This window comes from Pleurodeles waltl, chromosome 11, assembly GCF_031143425.1.
Source record: "Pleurodeles waltl isolate 20211129_DDA chromosome 11, aPleWal1.hap1.20221129, whole genome shotgun sequence".
Lineage (NCBI taxonomy): Eukaryota > Metazoa > Chordata > Amphibia > Caudata > Salamandridae > Pleurodeles > Pleurodeles waltl.
In genome coordinates, this window is record NC_090450.1 from 859,184,548 (window position 1) to 859,212,374 (window position 27,827).

Consider the following 27,827-nt stretch of genomic DNA (forward strand, 5'->3'; position numbering starts at 1 on the left):
GGCTGAGGTGTTTCCAGCACCCCTGAGGGAGTTCCGACATCAGGGTGAGGGCAACCCCAGTCATCGCAACCCTCCAGGATGGGGAAGTCATCCTGCTGGGTGCCTAGTTGTTGGGTGGACAGACATTTCCTAGGGGCTTACCAGTCCCAGAAGGACCTGGGTGAGGTGGCGTGTAGGATTTCATGCCAGACAAAGCCCCAGAGCAAGGAGACTCATATGGACTACCTTAAATCCCCTTGCGGAAGAGCCGGCAGCCTACAGCGGCCTTTCAGTATTCCTCAAGTGGGGGACCTACTGAGGTCTCCCCGCCGATGTGGGTAGTATGTGTGTGCCCTCCCCCTGCTATTGTGGCATACCTTTGGGGGCATTCACCAGTCAGTTGGGAGGATGGGAAGAAATCATCGACAGAGGTCCTATTCTTGCTGATTCTGCCCTGGATTACCATATTCACTGTTATAGTTGTGCAGGTGTTCCTGTAGCCTATTGTTGGTGTTCACATTACCGCATAACCTATAACAGAAGTGTAGATGCACTGTATCTATATGTTTGTATAACTAAGGTATTGCTGATGACATGTGGAGACCATAGTGATGATTTATGTATGGTAAGGCTTTTGTGATTCATGTGTTTTCTTTACCTAATATTACTGCTGCATTCAATGATCTGATATTATGGTATATATTGTTTTTTGCCTTGTTGGGATAACAAGCCTAATTCGGGATCTGCTTTGTATGCACAGGGAGGGTGTTTTTCATAATGTGTGCAACTTATACAGTTTATCTCATTGCACTAGCTGTGATGGTTTGACAATTGCCTAATTGGCAAAATAATCACTGATTTGTGATGTTTTGGTCTATGGTTTATGTATAATACATTTGATATTTTTATATATTATTGAGTGGAGTCTCTTTTATGGTGTATTTATTGTGTCACTGGTGTGAGTGTGTTACACAAACACTTTAAACATGACTACTGGAGATAAACCCTGGCTGCTCTGTGCCAAGCTACAGGGGGTGAGCATAGGTTACCGTCAGTGAGTACCCTCCTTCCCTGACTAGCGCAATGGTTTCTGCCTTGCTTAGGTGCATACTCTGCCCAACCAGAAACCCCATTTCTAAGAACAGGCCTCTGAAGATTCGTGGACCTTCCCCCCCCCCCAAGTAAATTGATATTCAAATCCCCAAGTAGTATGCTAGGGGTAGTTCATTATTTAAAAAAATCATGGAGGATAGAAGCATCTGAATTTGGGCCATACACCGAGCAAATTGTTACTATTACACCTGACATCACCCATTCACCAAATTTATCAGAAGAGATGTGTTTTAACTCCTTAATACTTCTGCGATATAAAACTGCCACCGCGTAAGTATTCATGCCCTGGGTCATGTTAGCCTTTAACCTGAAGCCTAACGCTTTAAGTGAACTTTTCTTCTATGAGTCGCATGCAGACATACAATGTCCGCTTGAAGAATCTTAAGCTCTTCATCCACATTCTGCCTCTTTTTGTTATCATTTATCCCACATATATTAAAAGAGGTAATGTGTATCCTAGCTACATAAGCCATTTATGTGAACTGAAGATCTAACCCGCTTCAAGGACTTCATACTAGACCTAATCTCCACCAGTCTATAGCAGCCACCAATAGTACCACTTGACCCTGATTACATCTCCATCCTCCACTGGTGCACTGCACCCCGTTCCCCTTCATCCTCCAAGAGTCCCCTAAGAGAAACCCCCTCCCTCCTATACCCCACTACTTCACCCCATCCCGAGGCAATCAAAACCTCACTATCTAAGTAGCGCCCTGAATTGTGTCTCTCATGCTCGGCCTCCTTCTCAGATCATTGTGCTCAAAGCAAACCAATTCAACAATATCAAAAAGGATGTAAGGCATGAAGAAAAACATAGCCAAAACAGACAAGAGAAGAAACATAGTGAGCATTAGAGAAATATAAATGTTTGCATCAGCACCCGAAGGCAGCCCAGACCAAGACAACTCCCCCAGTTGACCCACTTCTGACACACTGAATCCGGGTGGTTTGTACTTAATAAGGCCTCTTGCTTGCCTAGCCATGCATTGACAGTTACTGTGTGTTCTGGTCTCCTCTTAATTCTCCTCATTAGATTTACACAGTCCTCCCCTGTTGAGGAGTCACGGGTTGCTCCTGGCTGATGCTTGAGATTTTAAGTCCAATGTGCAATTTAGTGGGTTGTGTTCACCTTCTGGTCTGTTGTTTACTTCAAAGTTTACAAGATGGCCTGCTAGGCGCTCAGATAAAAAAACAGTCAACTGTCAACATTCCTTTACAAGTCAGAAGGAATGGTCATTCAATCCCATTTGCAACAGCCTGCTGTTACATTGACATCAGTTTATAGGTTGACAGGATGTCCTGTAGGATGAGCCCCTCTTTGGGCTGGATGGCGATGTCAGTTTCAGCCCTCAGACCACGCATGTTGAAAACTCCTATGATTATAATGTCATATCTTGGGTGGTCCCGAAAGAGTGACTCAAGGCTGTCAATCAGATCTTCTATCTTTATTGTCTTGGATTCTTTTGGGGTTTTAAGGTAACAATTGACATGTATCAAACTGATTGCTTTTTGGCAGACTTTCAAGCCTGTGATGGAAATTGCTTGGGGGCTGGTGAAGCGAGATCCAGTGCTGTGGTCTCCAATTTGCTTACTTGTTTAATAAAGATAAAGAGAACGCTTGACAGACACCCAAAGAGGCTTAGGCAGAGCGCCGGTTTAAAAATCTCATAGAAACTTGGCAACGTTGTCAGAGCAAGAGCAGAGGTCTCCTGAAGACACAGAATTGCATTTGTCTCCACATAGGTCACTGCTTGCATACTCGCACTAACACTTTTGAGTCCGGCCACATTCCATGAGACTGCTGAAATGGAGGCGTTTGAACTCTGGGGCAGGTATTGGTGGCTTGTCTTGGGGCCAGGGACAGTAGCCCAGTCTTTTAGGAGCAGGAATCTCATGCTTCCCCACCTCCAGTTTGTGCTTCCTAAGGCGTTGTGGTGGACCTCCCTCTGGTTCTGTGTGCATGTGACTGTTAGGGCACATGATCCCTCATCCACTGTCATGTCCCAGCCTCGTTAATCCCCTGCTGTGCCCTTCAAAATGCTTGTGGATGTTTGTGTAAGGTGAGAGTATAACACGAATTATGGATATTTCACTGGGGAGGATTTATCAAGTTCAATTCCACATTCAGTGAATGTGTTGTTTTCTGCCCACACAGCATCTCTGTAGTCCTCTCTCGTCCAAACTGCTGTGGTAACTTCACCCTTTGAATTTGAAGTTGGGAGATTGAATCCCACCCAGGTCTTCTGCAGTTAAGTGCTTCAATGAGGAAGTGTGGCTGAATAGCCACAGCAAATTTCCTCTATTGAGTGTCTCATGGGGACCTCTAGAGTGGTATCATGGTATAAAGCCCATCTCTAGATGGTCATGTCATTCTTCCTCTCCTGCAGGCTGAATGGTAAGCACTTGATGTCTGAAATAGACTGAGGGTTTCCCTTTACTGGTCCACGAGGGTTCGACAGGATTGCAACTGAATGGAAGACCTCTAGTCTCATTCTCATGATGCAGGCTGGTAAGTACATCTTTGCCAATGCTGTCCAACTGTGTGCCTGTGTTCATGGCACAAAATGGAGCTCTCCCACTGCTATCCAGTGGAGGGCTCCTAGTCACACCCTCTAAGTTAGAGCTAGATGATGCTTCTGAGCAATTGCTGTCTGACTTTGTGTCTACATCCATAATGCATCTCAATGCACCTCGGAGCAACAACATACTGTCCAACTGCGCTCGCTGTATTATGGGGACATACCGCTGCCCAACTATGTCCCCAGGGTGATCCCCTATTTGTGTGGTGGTAGGGGGAGCCCTCAATGCACCCTGTTTTGGTAGTGGTGTAACCCCCTGCACAGAATATGGAGGGGCGCCCTTCAGACTCACTCAGGCCAGGTGCAGTGCTGAGGGGGTCCCCTGCAGCTTGGGGTTCCCCTGCACTGCGGAGGCCTTTGGGGCCTCCCTGACAGAGAGCTCTTTTCTGTGTGCTCCCTCTGTAGTGAAGGAGTGGGCTGCCCTTCTTTGACGGCGTTGGCACCAGCCGCTGGAGGCAAGGTTGATGTCTTTGTTGATTGAACAAATATGGGGAAGAGTTTTGCTGAGTTGGATCTGGCCTGTATGTTGGGTGAATTGGGTAACTTATGCCCCAAAGATTTCATTTCGATAGTTGTTGTTTTTTCATCTGTTTCTTCAGTCTGTTTTTTGACCTCCTTGATAGATTAGATGCTAATGGATAGGTGGGTTCAATCAGGTTTGCCAGAGCCTTGTGTTGCAGGCTTCTATCTGCTTATTCTATGGAGGGCTGGTTTTGTCTCAGCTCGGTCTCTTCAGGGTGTTAGATGGAGGGAGAGCTGCCTGAAGACCAGGTAAATAACTCAGAGAGTCAAATGAATCCTTCACAATTTTGGAAACAATGGTTGTGGCTCCATCCAGCAGTCCCTATGTAGGATATGGTGATTAATTGGACTCACACACAATGAGGCTCACTTCCTGGAATTTTGATTCAGTACTTACAACGTTGCCCTTTGAGGTTTCCACTAAGGCACCTAAAATCTCAGGTAGAGAGATCAGCTTATCTATGATAAGGGAGCATGGACAAGGTTTCTCCTTTCCTAGTACCTTCATTTGGGCCTACAAGGAGCTTAGTTTGATCCCTAGTTCTGTCAGGTGCAATGCTAGTGATTGCATCAGGTCGATCTGAAGATCCATCTTTTCGAATGCCCTGGCACTTGTGTCCTGCAAGGCACTTATTGCAGCCAGCAAAGGGCTATTGGATACTAGCCGTGAGTCCAGAGCTGGGATGTTGCCCATTTCTACATTGCCTCTTCTTAGTTTTCAGGTTTGAGACAGTGTCTCATTAATTTGGGCCAAAAAGTAGAAAGGAAGTGATCCAAGAGATTACCCAGTTCCTGGTCAGTTATGCTTTCCCTCCTAGACATAAATAGCCTGTAGTTTGAGGGTGATAGACATTCTCCACTCTTCTGCATTGTTGCAGGTGGACTCATCAGCTTTGGGATTGGAATTGGGTGGACAGGAGGGGCTGCAGTCACCAGGTTAGGTTTAGCAGCCGCTGCTGCTGGAACCCCAATGGTGGTCTAAGTGTTTAATGGGACAGGATCAGTATGCACCTCTGTGGCTGTAACGCACCCTTAGGCTGCAGGTGGTATTGATGATGTGCATGATTGTGACAGTAGCTCTGTTACTGAACGCTCTACACTGACCCTTGGACATGGAACAGAAAGATCAAACGTGTACTATTGTCTCTGGTTGTGTTCCTAGGACTTGTGTGAAATTCTGTGAATGTTATACAAAGGACAACAGAAATAAAACGGAAATAATAATGCAGACAATGCCTGTTTATTAGCATCTCAATAACATGAGTTTTCACGAAGTCAATTATAAGGTATTAGAAACGTGTAAATTATTCATTGATGTTGAGCTCGCAAATGTGGCTCAATATATACATTTTGTTTTATTTTTTTCATTAAAGATACATTTTTGTTATGTGTTCAGAAATTGCCAATAACATTGTTTTTATTTGAAAATTATGCCTGTCTTGTGCATTGGTGCTAAGTGTTTTAATTAACATCGTGTTCTGGTCTGTTGATCTTCCTTAAATATGCTACTTCTTGTTTTTTTATAATACAAAGTGTACTTTGATGAACCGCTTCAATGATCAAAGCTAGTAAATTGACATTTTTGATCAGAATTCAACCTTTGGTACAAAAAGAGAACTTAACGTCTACATGACTGGGTGTCAGGACAGGCCCATTATTAATATTGACTTCCGGCTCCACCCTCGCCCTCCTGAAAGCTTTGTTCTACACAGTGATTACACAAAGTAGGACTAAAACTCCAACCAATATATCTCCCACCTATTAGGACCTTTGTTGGCTTCCGTTCCCTCATATTCACACCAATATTCTACTCTGGCAAGAATATTCTTCCTTTTCTTCCTGGAAAGTTATCCCTGCTCAGTCACTAGCTGTCTACCGACAGCAAAGACAGTATAAAACAAGAAATAATGACCAAATAACAGCAAAAAAGTACTCAGGAATTCTTATATATCTCTGTGGCCTGAAATGGATTTATCTATACCAACCACAGCTTGGCTTGTAAATCTTGTCTTTTGCAAATTGATTTACTGTTGCTCCCCACAACTCCACCCACACCCCACGTCCATGACCATTAAATACCCCCAAAAACGTAAAAATACATTGTTTTAGTTTTTTGTATCGACTCAGTAACCCTTGATAAAGATGATGGTTACTGTTACATGTTGCCAAGAAAATACAGCCCTGCAGCAACAATTATTTGTTGCAACCATCTTGTGAAAGACAGGTGAAAGTGGTAATCTGATTTTAAAAGTAAACCAAAATAAACCTAGTTTTTCAAAGATAAGTCATATTATATTAGAATTAGCTAAACGATGCACTTGTAGAACAATGTATTATCATAAACTCTTGTTATCACCCAAACACCTAATGAGAAATTTCTGTTCACTTTGAGTAGAATGAACAGTCCCTTTGTGAGAGCTCTGGAGGGCCAGATTCATGCCTGATTTTCAAGATTTCCATACATTAAATACGTTTGCATTATATATTTCTTAGAGGAAATCGTTTACATTGTCAATGGACAATCCTGAATAAGAGCTCCTAGGGCCAGTGAGCGTACTGTTTAAGACGAGAAGACGATACTTAAAAAGATTAGGCATTAGTTTTCCTAAATTTGTGGTGGTCTGTACGGTTAAAGGCAAATGCGATTTGTGAACTGTCAAGTATTAGAACCTGCTAAATAAGATCGGATGTAATGAGTGCAGTGATTTATGACAGTTTCTTTTTAGCAAAGAACAAACATGGTTAAATTATGTTCCCTGTATTTGATTTCTGAAGTGCACTATCTTTTTTAGTAATTCAGACAGCAGATTGACATGAACTGCCAACGTGGATTCAGAAGGCAGCTTTAATATTACCTCTGGTCTTGTTATTTCCTTAATTTTTTGCAGCTGGACATTCTGAATAAAATATACATTGTTTTCTTAGACCACAGCATCCCGTGGGCCACATGGTCCTAAAACTAAATGCACGTATTTGACCCGTAAAAGTACAAGAACGTGGAGTGTCTGGGGATACCACGGATGAGCAGTTAAAACCCACTGTCCCTTTGTACACTCTGGGGACGCTGCAAAAAAATGTTGTCAACAGAAAGTTTCTTAACTGGCCAAGTGAATGTTCTAACAGTTTGCGCCCTAATTAACCTCTCCTACTGATGCCACCTCCTTTTAACGGTTAGAGGGACTTGACACATCTCTCTTGCATTCAGTGTGAATTCCCTGTGGATTAGTGCACTTTGTCTACAGGAGCAGTGACACTAACCTATGTTAGAAAGTGGTTAAATAAGAATTACCGTCAATGGCAAATTCGTGGGTATTGACCATTTAGGACACTATTACAAGTAGCATGATAAACTATGGCATCAATGGAAAGCTCGTGTTTGCACAACTGTCATAATTACTAGTGGGCTGGAGTTTTCCAACCTCTCAGAGTTTCCATTGATAAATATTGACAGATCAAGTCTGCCAAAATTTACTTGGTGAAAATATCTGATGAATACCATGAGATTCAGATTTTGTTGAGGAAAGCAGCAACATCCGACTGTTATTACCCATTTTTAACACACCATTACATTACAAACTTTGGGGCATCAGTATTTAATGGGTGTGATAAATAGAACCTATTAGTTTCAGTGACTTGTAAACAACGCCTTGGTTTTGTCTCAGGATTTCACTCTACTTTGCATGACTCTGTTGCCACAGTTTTTGAGCTTCGTGTTGTAATACAGCCAATGAACAGGCAGAAACGATATGGACCAGGAATACTAAGTAAAGAATAATGAGCGGCTAAAATATCATTACCAAAATATCGTCAGTTAAGTGTGTATAGATTTTCTATACCTAACTCCACATATATATCTTGAAGATATAAATATCTACAAGGTACATAACTTGATGATATAAATATCTTCAAGGTACGTAAATATAATGTTAAGAATAGTAAATCTATGCTATCTATATGGATATGCCCACTCAATATTTTGGTTTTCAAAATATTGGTCACACCATTGCGGCCAGTCGATATTCTACTAACAATATACCAAATTATTACCAACAGAAAGCACATGTTGGGGCAATTTTTCATTAGTCATCGGGATATCACCATTGCTGCGCTAGACTGCATAACACAACCTTAAAGAAAAGTCTCTTTTTATGAATGAGGGATTTACAGTTTCTGTCAAGAAATACTTGGGACCCTCAAAGGGAATTATTTTGTAAAACAGTGATGAAGATGAACTGGGAGCATCCCACTTTTCTGAAAGTCATGATCCAAACCTAACATTTGAATCTTCTCCAGTCTGATAATTTTCTAATTCTTGGCTTATCATCATAGCCCACCATAGCGTGCTACACAGTCCATTAAAGGGCCGCTCCAGAGTTAAAGGCCCCAGCCAAAGGCAAGGGCCTTTAACTAGGGAGTGGACCTTTAATGGCTGGTATAGCCCAGCTGCATTGGGCTATAAGGATATTAGAACATTCAGCCCCATCAGGGCAGGGTTTTATAATTAGTAAAGCAAAGGCCCCACAGAGCTCGAGGGGGCTGAAATCCCCTCAGGCTCTGTGAGGCCTTTGTTCACAGCTGTTGCTGTGAAAGACAAACATTAGAATGTTGGAGCTCCCGGCTTATAACAGCCATTTGAAGACCAGAGCTTCTCCATTGTCTGCAATGGAGTGCCAAACATCCCAGTGTTCTAACACATGTTAAAGAAATTATTATAAAGGCATACACACTGAAGGATAGGCATCATGTTTACTTCTTACCAGTTCCACACTTCTGCGGCATGCTTCCATTTCTCTTTGGAATAATTCATTCATATCATTTTTCATCTCTTCCATCCGCATCTGGTAGTACTTGGCATTCTCCTTTTCTCGAGCTTCTGATTCTGCAGCTTTTTCCAGCTCCTCCCCCATTTTCATCACATTGTCTCTCAAACGCAAAATCAGAATCTGTTGAGTTCAAGGGCAAGACTTGTAAAAATCACCAATTTAAATCATATAGCTAGAGGGTACCAAACAAGACTAAGATCGTGTGTTATAGTATTTCATCACAGGGATTCAAGATAGAAACAAATTCCGAACTTCAAAACAGTGTTTACTACGCTTGATTTCCAAAAGTGTTTTACAATTGGATATGTGGTATGTAAATTATGTTATGAGTGTGCGATGATACATATTCTGCCATGGTACTGACTGACTGACTGCCCATTCAGGTGATCTCCATCAAGTACTTTACAGAACCTCTCCTACTGTAATACCCACACATGGTTTATCAAATCTCATAGATCCAAATGCTGTGTTCTTAAATCGAATTCATTTGAATTCAATGGAGAAAAGGCCAAAGTGCATCCCTATGTGAATTAGTGGCCTGAAATCAATTTCTGAAACTCTAGTAGTTGTTATCAATATGTTTGAAAGGTGTACTTGATTAAAGGAAACAAAACAAGTTCCACAATGTACCTAGACAATTAAGCCAAGCTTCTGCTCTTGCAACAAACTGGGACAATGTAGGGAGGCACCTGAATGTTATTGTCATCTCCTGCTAAAATTCAGCAGGTCTCCACAGCTAAAAGCCCATTCCATCCAAGCTACCCCAAAGCCAACCTTTTTCATCGGATGTTGGAGTTATGTTCAACAACTCTTAGCTGAAGTCCTTCTATGACCTCAGTAACCAGGTCTGGTATGGCAGGAACAAGTGAGGTGCTTGTGGTGTCTTCATTCAAACTGATAGAGGAGGACGAGTATGAAGTTGTGGCGGCAGTACGATATTTTGATAATGAGTGCTTGAAATGGATAGATTTGACAATTTTTAGCTGCCAAATCATTGTGTGAAAGCTGCAAACCCATAATTCTGATGGAACCAATCACTCTCGTAAATAGGGCCAAAGAGAGAAAGTTTTAATTGTATTTCCTAACTATAAAATCCCTGTAACCTTTGTTTTTTTCAGTGAATTTCTAGGGTTTTTAATGTAAAGTAATTTTAACGACTATACATTAATCCAACTACCGCTGTGCACAGCAAGGGGCCCTCCCCATATATTTTTGTAATGTTGTCCCAGGGAGGTGGTGGGCTCCGGGACCATGGGGCATCTGCATGGACCCCCTACCTTTTTTAATTATGTTGCACTGGGGAGTTGGTGGTCCCCGGGGCAGAAGAAGGTCCATGCGGCCCCCCTAAAAATCATTTTATGCAACCTCAGAGAGATGGTGGTCCCCGTGGCCAGAGGGGTCAGCGAAGACCGCCAACTATTTTTAATTTGTTGCCCTGGGACAGGCCGTGCGTGGCTTGTGGTTGGGTTATTATTGGAGGTTGACCAAAGGCCTTTTGTAGTGCAGGGTCAGATGGTTATAGGGGTATGGCTGCAGGGCCTGGCCATTGTTCAGGCCCTGCAGCCAACCCCACCTGCGCACTGCTGAAGGCCGTGTATGGGACAGGGTTGGGTGGTTATTGAGGATTGGTCGCAAGCCCTGTGGCCAACCCCCACAGAGAATGGCCAAAGCCTGTGCATGGCACTGAGTTTGGTGGCCCCTCTCCCACTTTAGAAATAAAAAATGGCTCTGGGGAGGTGGTGGTCCTTGTGACCCCCCTAAGTATTTGGAATTAATTGCCTCTGAAATGTGGTGGTCCCTGAAGCGGAGGGGTCCATCTGGCCCCCAAACAATATATTTAAAGTAGCCCCAGGGAGGTGGGGTAGCAGGATCCGGTCCTGAGGGGATGAGGGGTGCAGTCCCCAGGGCCATGTATGGGTCCAGGAGAGGGATACGCTGCCCTCCTACTTTGATCGGCACTGGCCAGCTCCAGGGAGCTGGTGGTCCCCAGGGTCATATATGGACCAGGACAGGGAACCCCTCCATGTTTTTTAATATTTGTGGGGAGATGGTGTTTCTAGGGCTGGAGTGGCTGTCTGGCCTCCCCCAACAATATATAGTATGTGGCTCCAGAAAGTGGTTGTCCCCAGGGACAAAGGCGTTTGACATGGCCACCCCCATTTCCTTTTTGATTATAGCCCCGGGGAGGTGGTGGTCCCCAGGGCTTTTAAAGCCCTAGGAGGGGGGCCTGAGCCCCCCTCCTTGTTATTTTAAGTGTTCCTGCCCTTAGAACTTGGCACACCCGGGGACAAAATGTATTAAAGCCAGATGAGATCCAGCCACAGATTTTTACAATTTTTGAAAAATAAAACCTACTTTTTAAGCAAGGCATGGTCCCAGGGGGACCGCTGGACCAAGGCTAAGGGCTCAGCATATTCCTACCCTGGACCCTTTTCATTTTTTGCCCTTTTTTTGGAGGACTCAGCTGAAGCTGAGACCCAAAATGGCTGCCAACACTTCCTGGTTGATGTGCTGCCAGCCAATCAGATCTCAGCATAAGATCAGTGAGATCGGCAGATCCTCCACGTCCCTAGATATCTATATTTTTTTAACTTTCAATATGTCTAAAACTAATGAATAGATTTACACAAAATTACAAAAAAAAAGCAATCTCCGCATCAAGATCCAGCTTCCTACCAAATGTGGTGTAATTCCATTCAGTGATTCGGGCTGTAGTCATGCCCAATGGCACTATGGGAATTAACTAACTATAATTACCTACTGTGACTACCAATAGGTAATATGCATAAAGCCAGTGCTCTGTTTAGAAAATGTTCTTAGCAGTAAATATAAAGTGGGAAAAACAAAGGTATAGTTAATTGAAGAAATGAGATATGTAGTGCTGTTCAAAAACCCTGTGGGAAATTGCAAGGGAAAAAATGTGTTTTGGGACTCAAACTATCCCCATCCCCAACTTTAGATCAGCCCAATTTTTTCCTGGAAGAAGCTGGGGCGGCTCAAATTTTTTGTGGAAAGTTTTGTGAAGATTCATTAAACAGCATCGAAGTTATTAGTGAACCAAATAATTAATTTCCTATAATTAATTTCCTATGTAAACCTGGTACTAACTATAGTTACACAGTGGTGACTGCATATATATATATATATATATATATATATATATATATATATATATATATATATATATATATATATGCATACACATATCAGGGGCGTAGCAAAGGCCCCCGCAGCCCTAGCGGTGCAGGGTTACCCAAGGTTCCTTGTTTTGGAGGGGCCTTCTCACTCACTAAAATATGCTTTGCATACCTTGTAATATGCTTTCAATGGCATGAAATAAGAAATACATACTCGGGAAAGCCACTCTGCTTTCCTCAGCAGGCCCCTGCAGCATTGAGGGCCCCCACTCAGCCCAAGATGAATAAATATCTGTGCAATCTGGGAGATGCGGAGGTCCCTCATCACATTATGCAAGGGGACCCCAACATTTTGCTTTACGCCATGGATGTGTATTTGAGTGTGTATATATATATATATATATATATATATATATATATATATATATATATATATATATATATATATGTATATATATATATATATATGTGTGTATGTATATATATATTTGTGTGTGTGCTCATGTATATATAACTCGTGCTCTAAAGGTAACTATAACCTACGTTTTCTCATCAATAATTTGAAATATGACATTGATATCAATGATGTCATAGAAGATGTCATGAGTGATGTAACATCTGGGACAATTAGCAGTGTCTGGTGGCTGGATTAATGTATGGTATTTAAAATTACTTTAATTTAAAAAAACATAGACATTCATGGAAAAAAACTAAGGTTACAGGGACATTATAGTTAGGAAATAGAATTAAAAAAACACAGAAATTCACTTAAATAACCAAAGGTTACAAGGATTTTATAGTTAAGTTGTGAATTTACTCACACAAAACCATAGAAATTCAGCAATTATAATAAGAGCTATTTCGAGTACCTATAACTCATGCCCCAAAGTAACTATAATTTGTGCCCTCGCCTTGCACTACTAATTACCCCGGATATTACAGCACTCATGACAACTTCTATAAAGTTGTTAAACATATAAATGAACAATAGCCGTCAAATTATTGAAGAACAAATTTACATGGAGGGGGGCGAGTTATAGTTACCTTAGGGCGGAAGTTATGGTATATATAGCAGTGAAACCCAAGTTCGCATAGTGTGTGCTTGTCCTGATGAAGTTTAGTGCTATATAAAATGTATCTAGAATAACACCACCTGACTGAGAATTGGGAAAGGAAATGCTTACTTCGATGTCATGTACAGACCTCAATTTGGGAAGTAAGCAGTTTTATGGAAGTTTTCAGAGGTTCTACAAATGAATTGAGAGATACTGAACTCCCAGAGGATTACCAAACTAGCTCTGTGTCATGGGAGTGACTTTCACAAAAGGCCTTTCTAGTTTGGCCAGCACAGCACTCACACTATGCTTGTGAAATCTCTTGTAATTAAAAATAAAATTCTTAAAAGAGACTTATAGCCCACCCAATACTTACCTCTACTTACTATTTGTTGATTCCAGCGTTGCTCTGGTTTACATGCTTCTGATTGGTCAGCACGTCATTTGCTTTCACTTTCTGAGCATCCTTCTCTGCTTTGCCTGTCCACGCCGTTGCGTGGAGCTTGGACCGAGTATAGCTTCCGATCACTGGTCACTGGCTAGAGACTAGTGCCCTTCCACTGGCTATGCAGTCTGAAGATACTTTTCTGTTTTATTTGTTATCATGCACTCCATTTGAGTGCATCTGCAGGTCATCTTTTCTATTCCCGAAGAATTAACCCACCACCCCTCCCATTGTTTTAACAAACCACCCCACTAATATTAACCCTCCACGTCCTCCTTCCTGTTCTCTATTTTTACCCACCCTTTGCTTCAGCCACCTCACACTCCCTCACTCAGGTCCCAAAAGGGATCGTCGTGCTTTAAATGAGCACCATTTACATTACACCTAAACACTTTCTTTTTTCAATTATATATATGAGAGATTAAGTGATTTGAGCAGGATCACAGGATGTTGAGATGATGCCAAGACTTGAACCCGGTTCCCCAGTTCCAAGACTTCCCCATGCATTAGCTCTGTTAACCCCACCCCAGCATACTCTAAAACTATAGTGATACAAGCATTGACAAAGACAATAGATCGCGCATAGCCAAAATCTATTAGATTTAGCAATGCATGCTTTACCTTAACAGCACTAAGTGTGCAGAGTGCTGCAAGCCCACACTTGGGCCTTTAATCTGAGCTAGTGCTGGTTAGTACAATCGGGCTCAATGGTACTGATTCTTCTATCATTGCTTTGTTTACCAGCCGTGATATGTTTGAGGCCCGGAATAGGGAACAAGTGGGTCCATAAATAAAACAGGAGTCTTTATCACATATTTTTATTGCTCACATTTTCTACCTTTTTCCACACAAAAAAAGGCAGGATTACAGCTCCACACAACTCAGAATGAGGGTCAAGGTGCTAATGGCAGAAAAAAACAGAGATAGATGACAGAAACCTTAAGGAGGCAGTGGAGAACACAGAATATGTTGCATGGGCCACCAAGGCAAATTAACAAATTAATATCATAATGAAAAAACAGAAAAAAAACATGCAAAACATGCTACTGTGCTTCCCTGTTATTCTAAAACAGTTGTTTAAGGGGAGGTTAAGAACCTACCTCAAATCTCTTGATCTGTGCTCGCTGAAACTCCATTTTGTTTTCAAGGTCACAAATTACCGATTCTTGCTTGCTAACAATTGACCGGTCAACCATGGCATGCTCCAAATAGTCGATCTTGCTCTGCGCCGCTTGCAACTAATAGACAAAAAAGGAGTATAAATATTGAAGGTGTGTGAGTTCTTAACTTTATGTACTACATAACATTCATGAAGCTAGTCCCTTCGATGACTGGATTACCCAATTTGCCGCATCACTGACTATGCACAGCAAGTTTCATTCTGCTAAATCTCTTCTAAATTTGTGTGCAATCAGCTGTGATCACAGAGTTAACAAGGAGATTACTTTGTCAAGTTGCGAATGCACATTTTCGTAAGTTTAATTTAAAACACATATGAGTAACTCTGGTCAAATGAAAGGAGGCATTTATTTCAATTTCATTTTTTTCATTTACTCAGGAGATGGTACATTGAACTGCTGAATTTATTTGTTCTACATAATCATTCAGCTTCCCAACAGAAGACCACTTGCCATATTTAGAGATCCCTGCCAGCATGACACAAATTATTTAGCCAAAACTGCTTCTTTTGGTGCAGCGAAAGGTCTTTCAGCATAGCTAAAATGCTGTCTGGCAACCACACATGGTGGATGATTTTTTTGGTAGAAACAAACTCGAAAAAATGGGGGTTTATTTTTACAGAACTAAAAATCTATGTTCTTGATGTGCAGCGCCTGAGGGTCCATTGCTTTCATTTCTCATCAATAGCGCCATGCCTGTCATTGAACCACAGACATGAAGAGAAAGTCTTGATGGAATGAGTGTCCAGCTCTAGCCTGAGTGGACTAGAAACCTGTGTACTACCTACCCACCATCGGAGTCAAAGGTGTGCTGGTCTGGAGACAAGGGGGCACTAAAGATCAATACCCTGCCTTGTCGGACCCAATGGATAGTAGCAATCTCACTTTTTGGTGGAGCTGGGTCAGCTTGGCCCCCTCAGCAAGGGCTCACTTGTGGAGTTTAGGAGTCAGCCTGGAATCAGGAAGTGGCAGCTGAATCAAGAAAGAACATAAGCCTCCTTTCTAGGCCTCTAATATTAGGATACAAATTGGATTGGAGAGCTGCATAGATTGAGACAGACTTGGGAGAACACAGCGCAACACCCCCAAAATCTTAATTTCTAGCTCATACCCCATTCAATGCCCCAACAAATTAATGGCATAAGCAAAAAGGCTTCTTCCTGTTCTGCACACCCTATCTAGCGCTGAAAGTACACCAAAGGGTTCCAAACAGCAGCACAACACAATGCCCCTTTCAAAGACAGACCTCCAGAGTGTACCGCATACCCTCAAGAAGGACCTCAGAGATGATTTGGGCAAGTACATTGAGTGCAGTACTTTGGAAATGAAGACCAGGCTGAAGATTGACAGGGATGTGGATGCAGTCAGAGCTAGGGCTTTGGAAGTTAATAATCAGATGGAGTTACTTGAGTTTGTGAACTTTGCCACATCAAAGAAATTGAGGAGATGGTACAGTCTGTAGAGGAAGCAATGTCAAAACTCAAGGATATGGAAAACAGAGCAAGGAGGGAGACCATTATTGTTAAAGGCCTGAAAGAAGAAGCAGACATGCTTTTGGTCTTGATGGACCTGTTGATTTCTCTACTGGAGCCAAACAGTTCAACAATACAATCAGATAGATCTCACTTGATAGGCACAGTTATACCATACACCCTTGCCTGGCACAGAGATATGGTTACAAAACTCCACCTCTTGGAAAAAGAATACGTGATGGGGGATGCCCAGAAATTCAAGGAAATCTTGTTCAAACTACATTCATACTTTCTGTACGAAGACAGCTCTCTGACAGCGCTGTAAAGGCGAACAAGCTTCAGTGTTGTCACAGCAAATCTTTGCTCTACAAATGTCTATTACATAATATCCCTTCAGGATGGTATTCAACTTCTCTGGTGCAACCCACCATGTCATACATTGGCACGAAGCAGCAAAAATCCTGGGAATGGATGTAGGAGCTGAGGAATGTGATAGAGGTACCAGGGTGAAACAAACAGGTTCCACACACCCTGTAAATGTATAGACATTTAGTGTAAAAAACAGAGGACAAGAACAGCCTAAACTTTTCCCTGCCAGGTTATACTTGACAATGATATGTATCCCAGGAACCCAGAAGGAACTATACACGCATATAGGGAGTGGAGAGGGAACTCTTGGGAATGGGGTGAATGAGGCCTCTTTAACGGAATGCATGGCTAATTATTATCATTCAGAGAACTACGCAGGGGCAGCTGGGCTACCCATACTTTGGGGACCTCTCCAGCATAGTAAAACATGGACATAGCATGCTAGCATATACAAAAAAAATTCAGGGTTTGATGAGAGATTGTATTATTCAGACCCTCCTATATAATTGTGTTGTGGAGAACTTTAAGGAGGGTGGGGAGAAGGAGGACAATTGTATTCACACAGATTCAAAAATAACACCCACACATTTACAATATAACAGGCACCAGTGGACCTGAACCAGGCATCAGGGCTACTCCATTATCAAGTAAACTGCCTTGCAGAAGAGGACAGCAATGGGCTCTTAGTTTTATACCTTGGTCACGGTAGAGGTCACCTAGTATATTGTGAAGGGCCTCACAGGTTGAAGCATATAGTTTACTTGAACGCCTTTCAATCTCCAGCAGCCCATACACATATGGTGTCTCTTTCTCTATACAATACAGCATTTTTCTGATGGTAAGCAATATTAAAGCTGGTAGGGGGAAATGACGTGATACTTAATGCTACCATGACAATACCTTTAATGTACTCCCCAAACGCTGCTCAGGATTTATTGCTAATGATATTTCTTTCCATTCTGGAGGGAAAAATCGCCGTAAGGAATATTATTCTTATCTGAACCTCCACCCGAGGATACTCAGAGATCCTCTTTTAAAATCAGAACTAGCAAATCAAGTCGAAGACCGTTTTGAACTGAATGAGAATGGGGAGATCGAATTGCTGGATTTCTAGGATGCAAAAGGCAGTCATAACAGCAACATGCTTTTTCTTGATGGGACATATGAACAAACTGACTGGATAGAAGCAGAAATGGGGAATAGAAAAAGGGAGTGTAGAAAAATACACTATGGCTAATCTTAGGAGGCTATCTATTAAATGAGTGCAGCTTTGGGTACTGCATATCAATACATTAGAATTTTGTAGGGTATACCTCAGAAAATCATCTTATATTCTAGAGAATAAGGTAAGGCCTCATTTGGCTATGCAGCTGAGGGGGAAAGCAGAGAAAGAATAGATTATGGAAATTGAAAAAGAAAGGGGAGAGCCTATCCCAGAAGGTATGTGAAAAACTGGAGGGCATCCTAATGTATTATTAAAAACTATACACAAGAGAGGGGTGCAACAAGATTCCCTAAAAGCAATATCTAGAAGACTTGCCTTTATCTTGTTAGACTCTTGTCCAGAGATGTATTTTAGATTCCCTTATCTAAATCTTATCAGAAGGAGTAACTTCTGGCCATTAAAAAAAATGAAACAAAGGAAGGCCCAGGTGGGCTGACAGAAGCCTACTGCTGCCCTAATTGGAGAGGCCATTTAATCATATCAGACAGCAAGAGGAGGGTGTCAAGGGACATGGCTAAATGAAGTCCTCCAAAAGAATTTGAAATGCCCCTAACTATGCATCTCTTACCAGCCGATTGCTTTAATACTCATAGCAAGCTATGACCAAGACACTTGCTGGTAAACTGGAACATCGCTTGCCTACTTTAGTACACAGAGACCCATCAGAATTCATATTCTGACAATAATATAAGGTGAACAGATCACCTGATTGAGAAAGTCTGGAAGAAGAAGCGAGTACAAGCTGTTAGTATCAGTGGATGCAGAAAATGCTTTCAATCACATGGACTGGATATTCCTGCAATTAGTAATGGAGAAGATGTGATTGACTCTGACTTATAAGAATGGTGATGGTCCCATACAGCTATCCGGCAACTAAAATGGCCCTCAATGGGCTGCCCTCGTGGACTACAAAGTAAGAGCGAGAGATGTGGTATGGGCCCAATGTCTCTTCTCATAGTTGTCATCAGTAAAGAACCCTTTTAGAAAGCAGATCAGGAGGAATAAAATAATAAAGGGAATACTTTTGGAACCAATGAACTCAAGAAGTCTCTGTATACTGATGATGTCTTGCTCTCCTTAGGCGACCCAAAGTCATCTTTACTGGTGACAAGAGGGCAGCTGCAACACTTCAAAAAGGTATCTGGCCTGATAAATATGAATACATTGGAAATTTTGAACCTAGCACTAGCTCCATGGGTGGTTCAAAAATGAAGAAGTTTCTCTCTCTCTCTGTCTCTCTCTCTCACAGATGGGAGTCAAAACATCTAAAGTTTTTAGGTGTAAAGATGGATGCACCAATTCTACTTAGCCAATTACCCAACTTTATTAGGAGAAGTAAAAAGAGGTCTTAAGAGGTGGTGCTGGGACAGAAAAGTCCTCTGAATGGTAAGAAATGTGTATCCTTGCCTTGAGTGCCCAACAGTACTGTTGTTTGTATCCCTAATGCTGATTGCTTTTTTTTTCCATAGGCAAACATGGATCATGTAGGTGCTCCATGACATAGGCCTGTGTCACAGATTGTGGCCTTGCTGGACCAGAAGTGGTGCCCAAAGCACTACCTTCATAGCAGTGAAAGACTTCTGCCTTCACCAGGAGTTAAACAGCACAAGTGGGTGGTGTCAGCATGCTGTGTAGCAATCATGATTAGTGAACAGGAGCTTTTTACCCTGTGTCAGTGGATTGAGGAACAAAGGTGCACTTCCCTCTGTAAGAGTTCTGCTTCTGTGTGCTTAACTCACCCCTGGCATACATCAAGTAAGATGTGGAATGCTGTGGTGTGCAGGAGTAGTGACTCTGCTTTGGATGCATGTATGCCTGGGAAGGTACAGTACAAGGATGGTGTAGTACTGTGCAGTGCATGTGTGATTAGTACATATGCTGGGTGTATGTATGCCTGAGAGGAATACATTACATGAAAGTTGTAGTCCTATGTAGTGCATTCCCAGGAGGCAAAGCATGTGTTGGGTGTATCTGTGCTTGTATGAAATACAATACATAAAGTGTTGTGCAGCATGCATGTGGTGAGAATGTGTGTGCTGGCATTGTTTGTGTTTGTTAATACACACCATGGTTAAAGACAAAAAAGCTTCAGTGCTGAACAGTGCACACAGATTGAGTGTGTGTACTGAACATGTGTGTATGTAAGGGTACAATGCATTGAGGAAGCAGTGCTGGACACAAAGTGGGCTATGAATGTACACAGAGTAAGTGTGCCTGCAATGGAGCACTGTAGGGAGGACCATGGGTTCAATTTTGGGAATTCCATGCCTGCCTGGTGAAGACATGAGGAAGGGAGGACTTTTCCAGACAGATTGTTTATTGCTGCATTGAAGTGAGCTGGGCAGTGACACACTGGAGGTAAAAGGAAGAGACTCCCCTTCAAAAGATGACTCTTTGATTCAATGATAGATCACAAAGAAGGGAGATGGGGCTGATAAGGGAATCATAAAGAATAAGGCAGGGGGTCTAGAAGTAACCTGTCGTTGCACATATCACTGTGGCTGACATCCAGGTGTGAACTCTGGTCATTCCCATGCACTGCATTGTGGACAATCAGCTTCGTAGTCGTGCCTGCTGTGACTGACATCTTTCATGAAGAAAGAAGAAAAGGAGTAGAACCCACTTCAAATGAAGCAGAACCCTAATATAAAACTTGAAAGACCCAGACACTAAGGTTCAGACGTACGACCCAGAGTTTTGCGACTCGTAAACTATATGTACAACAGTGTGCCTCACACTGTTTGCTATTCCCAATGGGGTCACAAATGACCTACCTCGTTAATATTCATGAGGTAGGTCGCAATTTGCGACTCCCATTGGGAATGGCTGCACTCACAGGGATGGTGGCCTGCTGGGGACAGCAGACCACCATGTCTGTTACTGTTTTTAAATAAAGCAGTTTTTGTTTAAATGCAGCTCATTTTACTTAAAGGAAAACAGGATGCATTTAAAAAACTAAAATGAAAAGTTTTCTTCTAATTTTTTTCAGAGCAGGCAGTGGTCTCTGGGACCACTGCCTGCTCTGAAAAAATATTTTCTCTACCATTCACCATTTGTGAATAGGTTAGCACCAACTTGAAATTGGTGCTAACTGCGATTGTTTTGTGACCGCATTCACGGTCGCAAAACAATCATACATCGCACTACGACTCGCAATTCGGAAGGGAACACCACTCTCAAACCTATTTTGCGATTCAGTAACTAGAATACCAAATCGCAAAGTAGGGCTTGTACATACCAAAATGCATTTTTCTTGTTGCAAACGACCTGAATTCTGCGAATCGGGACGTTTGCGACAAGAAAAATGCTATGTATATCTGGCTGTTAATCACATTTGGTGTCTTGAGAAGGAATATAAGAAGGCAAGGTTAAGTCACCAAAAATGTGTCATCTGCCAAGCAGCCAGATGGTCTATGTGTCAAAGGGATGCTCTCCAAGACTTCTGCCTGTTACCAGGACTGGAGGCCAAGACCTACCAGTCCCCCTGCTGGGTTGGGGGAGATCACCCAGACAAATCAAGAACACCTGCCCTGGAGCCTGGAGCATCAGCGCCTGTCTGCTTGCCAACAACAGTGTGCCTTGTGAGAAAGGGGAGACCACTGGAGGGACTGAGGTCCAGTGGGGAGCACTACTGTGAGGACTCTCTGTGTGAGGTGTGATGATTCGCCTGTGCACTGAATGGGCCACAGGCCGTGTACTGGACTGGTTTTGGTGACCCCGGTATGCCAGGAGAGGGCTGCTGTTGACTGAGCCAAGGGTTGAGTGCTGTGCAGAGGGTGCTGAGCCCACATGGCCTTGTGGCAGTTACCCTGCATGCCAGCGGTTGCCACCAATAAAGAAGTTGTATGACCAGGGTGCCAGGATTCATGAACACCTGATGGGTGACCCCGTATGCCAGGAGGGACCGTTGTGGTGTGGGTAATTGCATCTGAGGAGTGCATGTTGCATCTAGGAGGTACTGCAGCAACCCCATGTGCCAGGAGGGGCTGCTGGGACCAAATCAACAAAAATCTTCGGCCCATCGCCCGAGACTAGAGCAAGGCAGGTCTACCTGTACTAAAGAATCTGCCATGACTGACGCTCATCAACCAAGAGGATGCCGAGGTGGATAAGGCTCTCTTGAAGAACTCCAGTCAGGAGCTGAAGGACTGAATTTCCCTAGCTGGGGAGAACTTGACTTACCGGACTGCTCTGAGCTGGAAGCTGTTCTGATGGCTGGGAAGAGCAGTCACGCCACTCCAGAGAGTGAGCCTGCACCAACCTAATACTGACAAGCGTACCACATACAGTCCAACTTCATCGAGTAGGCTCTGATCTGGCGAGTGCCCGCTCTCAGGGCATCCGCTGTAATGACAAAAGCTTCCATGATGCAGGAGTGGGTAAGAATTTAACTAGGGTTTGTGGGCCCCGGGGGTTTCAATGCTTAACTAAAATCCTGAAAAGTCAAAGCAAGTATTTGGCTGGACATTGATTTATTGGTTGCACTGTTTGCACTTTCCCTACCGGCTGGGCCTTCACTAACTACGTTCTTACCGCTCACAGATGTGCTAACCACTAAATTACTCAGTGCTTTTAAATCTGGCTCCCCTTTGGATCCTGCCCCCCCTCCATTCTTATAAAAGCCACAGACATTGTCATTTCCCCTTTGACTAGAATACTTAATAATTCCCTTATCTTGGGCCTCTTCCCTCAATCTTTTCAACACGCTATTCTAAAACCTCTTCTTAAAAAGCCTAAACTTGACCCCTCAGTCCTGGATAACTACAGACCCATTGCTCTTCTCCCCATTCTAGCCAAGATACTAGAGAAGCATGTAAATCTACAACTGATGAGCTATCTGGAGAGTAATATGCTCCTTCACCCCACCAAAATGGGTTTTAGAGCACAACACAGTACTGAGTCTGCGCTTCTAACGGTGACCGAATCTACCCGTCAACTATTAGACCAGGGAGGACATGCAGCCAATATTCTCTTGGATCTTAGCGGTGCTTTTGATACGGTTGACCACTCTCTTCTCTGCGACAGACTCTTCAAGATAGGCGTGGGAGGCCCAGCGCTCTCTTAGTTTTCTTCCTTTCTCACAGGAAGAACCTTTCAAGTTCTGGACCGCTCTTTTTTGTCAGATATTGTCCCTTTAACTTGTGGAGTCGCTCAGGGGTACTCTTTAAGTCCAACTCTTTTTAATATCTACCTATCCTCCTTGGCTAAAGTAGTCGCTCCCTACAATCTTTCAGTGGTCACCTACACTGATGATACTCAATTAGTGGTTTCCCTCTCCGGTACTGCGAATTCTCCCTCTGTCAACTTATCTGGCTGCATGAGGGATATCGGCGACTGGATGATTCAATCCAAACTCAAATTTAATGATGGCAAATCTGAAGTGATCATTTTAGGCAATGGCTCTCCTGCCTCCCCTTTAACGTGTTATTCAGAGGCCTTCACCAGTCTCCCTGCTCCTAAAGGACAGGTAAAAAGCCTAGGTTTTGTATTGGACTTCCGTCTCACGATGGAACTACAAGCTAAGAAAATTTCTTCGGTTTGTTTCGGTCTTATTAGATCTCTTAGGAAGATTCTCAATCTTCTTCCCGCCTTGTCCAGAAGGTTCCTGGTCCAGGCACTGATTCTTTCCCGCCTGGACTATGGGAATTCCCTTTATCTTAGCTCCCCGGAATACGTGGTAAGGAAGCTGCAGATTGTACAGAACATGGAAGCTAGGCTCCTTATGAACTGCCCCAGACATCTATCTGCCAAGCCGGCTCTTGTAGCTCTCCACTGGCTGCCGGTCAAACAGCGCATACATTCTAAATCCATGTGCATCACTCACAGAGCCATACATAACAAAGGTCCATTTTTTCTCAGAAAGCACATCTCCATTCACACTCCTCGGAGACACCTCAGATCTTCTTTAGCCCGGCAGATTCACATACCCCGCGTCTATAGATCATGGGGTGGAAATTCCTTTTCTATCAAGGCTTCCCATCTCTGGAATGCCTTACCTCCTGAGCTTCGCCATGAACCCTCTGAATCTCTTTTTAGGAAGAGATTGAAAACCATTCTCTTTAGTCACTAATCTGCCCTTCATGTTTTCTTCTGGATCTTCCTGTACCTTCAGCGCTGGGATGCCCTAGGGTAGCTACGTGTTTTATAAATGAATAAAACTAAACTAAACTAAACTAAACACTTTGAGTTATGATTCATGTTCACTGCCCTGTACATATATCCTCCTTGAGGAAGCCTTGGCTGCTCAACCACAACTAGTATTGTAAGTTAAGTACAGAAGGGGTACTTGGGCCAGTTGAGTACAATCTATAGTAAGTTAGGCCCCAGGACATCAGGAGTAAAAGGCCACAAATACCATGGTTGGGCCCAATAACCCCTGATTGCCCTGGGCCCTTTCGTAAGTGGTTCTGACAGATGGCTTGATCAAATGTTGCCCTGGATGGGCCACATTGTCCTTGGCAAAAGTAATATACGTCCCAGAGAGCTGTATTTATTCTAAGTACTTTCCACAAGAGTGAAGAGTAATTTCTTTGACAATTTGCAGTCGCAATTAAGCCTCTATATTTGGAAGTAGGGCACAGTTAAGTTTGATGCAGCAGCCAAGGGACACAGTAGGATTACCCTTAAGAGATTTTAAGTAGGCCAGAGATAAATTTAAACCAGGTCACTGTAGTTGACATAATTTTGGAACTTTTGCATTATGCGTTGTGTAATATTGTGCTGTCGGCAATACAATTTTACTGCAAGCACGCATGAGTAAGATGAGAGGCCAGATCGTGACCAGCATTGATTGTGATTTTTGTGCTTTCTTTACCACGAGATGCATCCTCGCTTCAAACGCTAATGCAAGGACATATTTTAAGCTACAATACAACCCTAAAAGATGGATTTGCATTTTGCATAAATATGCATAATTTTCCTGAAACCTTGTGTAATTACACCAAAGGAAATTACACCAATTTTGCATACCCATGATTTTGAGATGTGTTACTGGGTAGCATGCTTAGGCTGATTATGAAGTGGTCCAGCTCAGAAACATATATGATATGGGCTTTAGGTGGATCACTCGATAATAAGTTGACTTTTGAGGGACCTGGTGTGATTTAAGAAGCAGGATGGACCTAAAAATATATACCTCTTGACACCAGTACAAACAAACATATTCATGATTTGACATTGCAAGGCAGATAGTTTTGTGCTCATCAATTTTCTCTCTCTGTGCACGGCATGCCTGTACATTAAAATCCATCCTTACTACCATAATTAGATTCAGACTCGTGTAATGAATGGAAGCGTGGGTTATAAGATAATTGCTTATTTTTTCTAGGATGCTACTATTAAATCCTTCATCCAATAAAAGAAGGAGTTTGGAGTAAATTGGGCAGTTGCATTACACTCAACTCAGACAACCAGAGATAAAGAGAAGGAGCTAAAAGGGAAAATGAACCATTGAACAAAGTGATTAGAAAAATCATATGTTCGATTGCAATTTTCTCACAGTTGTAAAAACTACTCAAGGAAGTAACATCATCAGAGGGCTCTGCTTACTGGCACAAATGGGATAACTATATGGAGTTAGCAGACAGAGAGTGGGAATTGTTTGGAAGCAATATCCACAAGTTCTCCATACACATGAAGAATAAGGAAATGCACTACACATGAATATACGTCTGATCTACACCCTAATTAAAATTTACAGAATGTTTTAAAATACCTGGAGGAACTGCTGAAAGGGGTGGTTCATGAGTGCACGCTATCCATCTGGTGGGGTTGTCCCAGACTGCAGCCTTCTTGGAATTCTACATCAGATGAATTAAGGCACAGACTGGGTTTCTACTTTCCATTCAACCTGAAATATTTTGTACTTGGAGTTTGTCTGGATAATTGTTCACTTTTGGTTACATCAAAATGGTATATAGCTCTGCAATCCATGGAGCAGAAAAACTGGTTAACGCTTTTTGATAGATGAGTCAAACCACCCACGATTACTCCATGGAATCAAAGAATGTAGACTATTTTATCCATGAAAAAGTAATTAGTAATTTAGAAAGAATAACCTCATATTTGAAGAACAACAGGGGTCCTTGCCCAGACACTTGATGGAAGACTCATAGGCACTCTCACTGCGTTGTAGGGGTATGACCCTTCCCCTGAAATCTATTAATTAAGGAGGGTGTATGGGGCACTTTAAATGGGAAGGGATGACTTGATGGAGCCAGCAGATAGGCAAACTTCGGTGGATGTTGTTTGGAGGAGGGGTGGAATTGGTTACGGGAGGTGATAATTCCCAAAAATAGAGCATGATGTAAGTAATCAGTAACTTCAGCGATAAGAAGGACTCTCTCTCTATGTTGTTTTTGGTTCCTTCTCCTTGTTGACCAGTATAATATTTCTGAATGTGCCAATAGAATATTGGTTATAAAAATTACAGCGTTATCCATACCTATAAGTCTACCAAGTACCAAGCACTCTGAAGCTGGCTCAGCGGTGCTCAGACTGCTGGCAGAGGGCTTCTCATGGCTCCTCAATAGGAATCCCTGCAGATCCATATCTCTAAATGAGATGGGAGAACAGCAAGTTCCAATTTACAATGGTTGTTCCATTACACAAAACTCTAAATGACCTGCTAGATCAGTAAATGTGATGTGATACAGCATCTGATATGAAAAATGTGTTCCTTTAGCTCTAGTCTTCCCAAACTCGACATTTTGCTTATGACACCAAATAACAGAAATGTCTGCGGCAAGGGTAATGAATATGACTAAGGGCCTGTTTCCCTATCAGAGAGACAGAGATAATTAATCCACCCAATTGAGAAATGACTGCCTACTTGGAAGTCATTTCTTAAAGCGCTGTCAGGAACTGCCGTCACAGTGGTTCCTGTCAATGGTTTTAGAAGTTTGGTGCATGGCGCTATCATCATGATGGAACCTTATGCCAAACTGGTTCTTTATTATTTTCAAAAAGAAAACATGGAGAAGGATTTTCCCTCTGAAAATAAAAAATAAAATGTTCCCTTTCCATGGGGGTCTTCTCCCATGGCAAGGGGAGCCTTGAGCATTTTTTACTGCCCCTTACCGCCAGGGTTTTCCTGGCAATGGCAGGCAGTGAAAACTGATCTCAAATTTCACCTATCTTCATCAGGTGTGCAGAATTTCAGGTCTGCTGCTGACAGCTTTTACTACACAGAGCCCTTGGTGGGGTTTACACATAGTGGAGACAGAGTAGTCTCTGCAGTGACTAAACCTTTGGTCCGCCTGTATATAATTTGGGCAGAGAGACCTTTATCTTGGGGGTTTGTATATTCTGTTGCAATGTTATATACATAAAACCAAAATATAAATAAGGGCCTAAACTCTTCATAAAAATAATGAGTGGATGACATTTGTGCAGCACAAATAATACATCTCCGATAGTGGAAAGTAAGTGTGTTATTATAGCCATTCTCTCAGCTGGATCATAAAACACCTGTGCTGTACTGTGCCCAAGCATGGATTTTACTAATGCCATTTTATGTCTACTTTTGTTGGAGTGTCCAAGCAAACCAATCTTACTTTCTCTTGAAGATTTTGCTTTTCTTTCTGACATTCCTCCAGTTGTGTCTGCAGTTCACGGATCTGGTTGATATCAGATGCAGACTGTAAAATAAGTAAGAAGAAAACAATTTTAAAAAACTTAATGTTACTGAGGTTAGAGCAGCATTTACATACAAGCAAAACTCCTAAGACGACACCAAACCACCATATAATTTGTTCCCAAGTATGTAAATGATCAAAATGTGTCAGAATATTACCATCCATGCGAACATGTTATGTTAAGCATTGGTTTTCTAAAGGAAATATATCAAAACAGATTTCCTGGGACTAATCAGCCATGTGATGTCATTTCCCTTCTTCCACATGCCCATGTCTTTTTTCAGCTACACTCTTG

General features: G+C 42.5%; 1 protein-coding gene across 1 annotated transcript in view; it reads right to left on the reverse strand.

Annotated features, from left to right (window-relative positions):
- The window catches only part of MYO18B (myosin XVIIIB), a 1,377,385-nt gene that overhangs the window by 276,290 nt on the left and 1,073,268 nt on the right, over positions 1–27,827 (reverse strand). The window contains exons 34-36 of the mRNA XM_069214702.1: positions 27,452–27,535; positions 14,754–14,891; positions 8,951–9,136 (exon numbers count right to left, since the gene is read on the reverse strand). Of these exons, the coding sequence (XP_069070803.1) occupies positions 8,951–9,136; positions 14,754–14,891; positions 27,452–27,535 (408 nt within the window). The remainder of the gene's footprint in view (positions 1–8,950; positions 9,137–14,753; positions 14,892–27,451; positions 27,536–27,827) is intronic.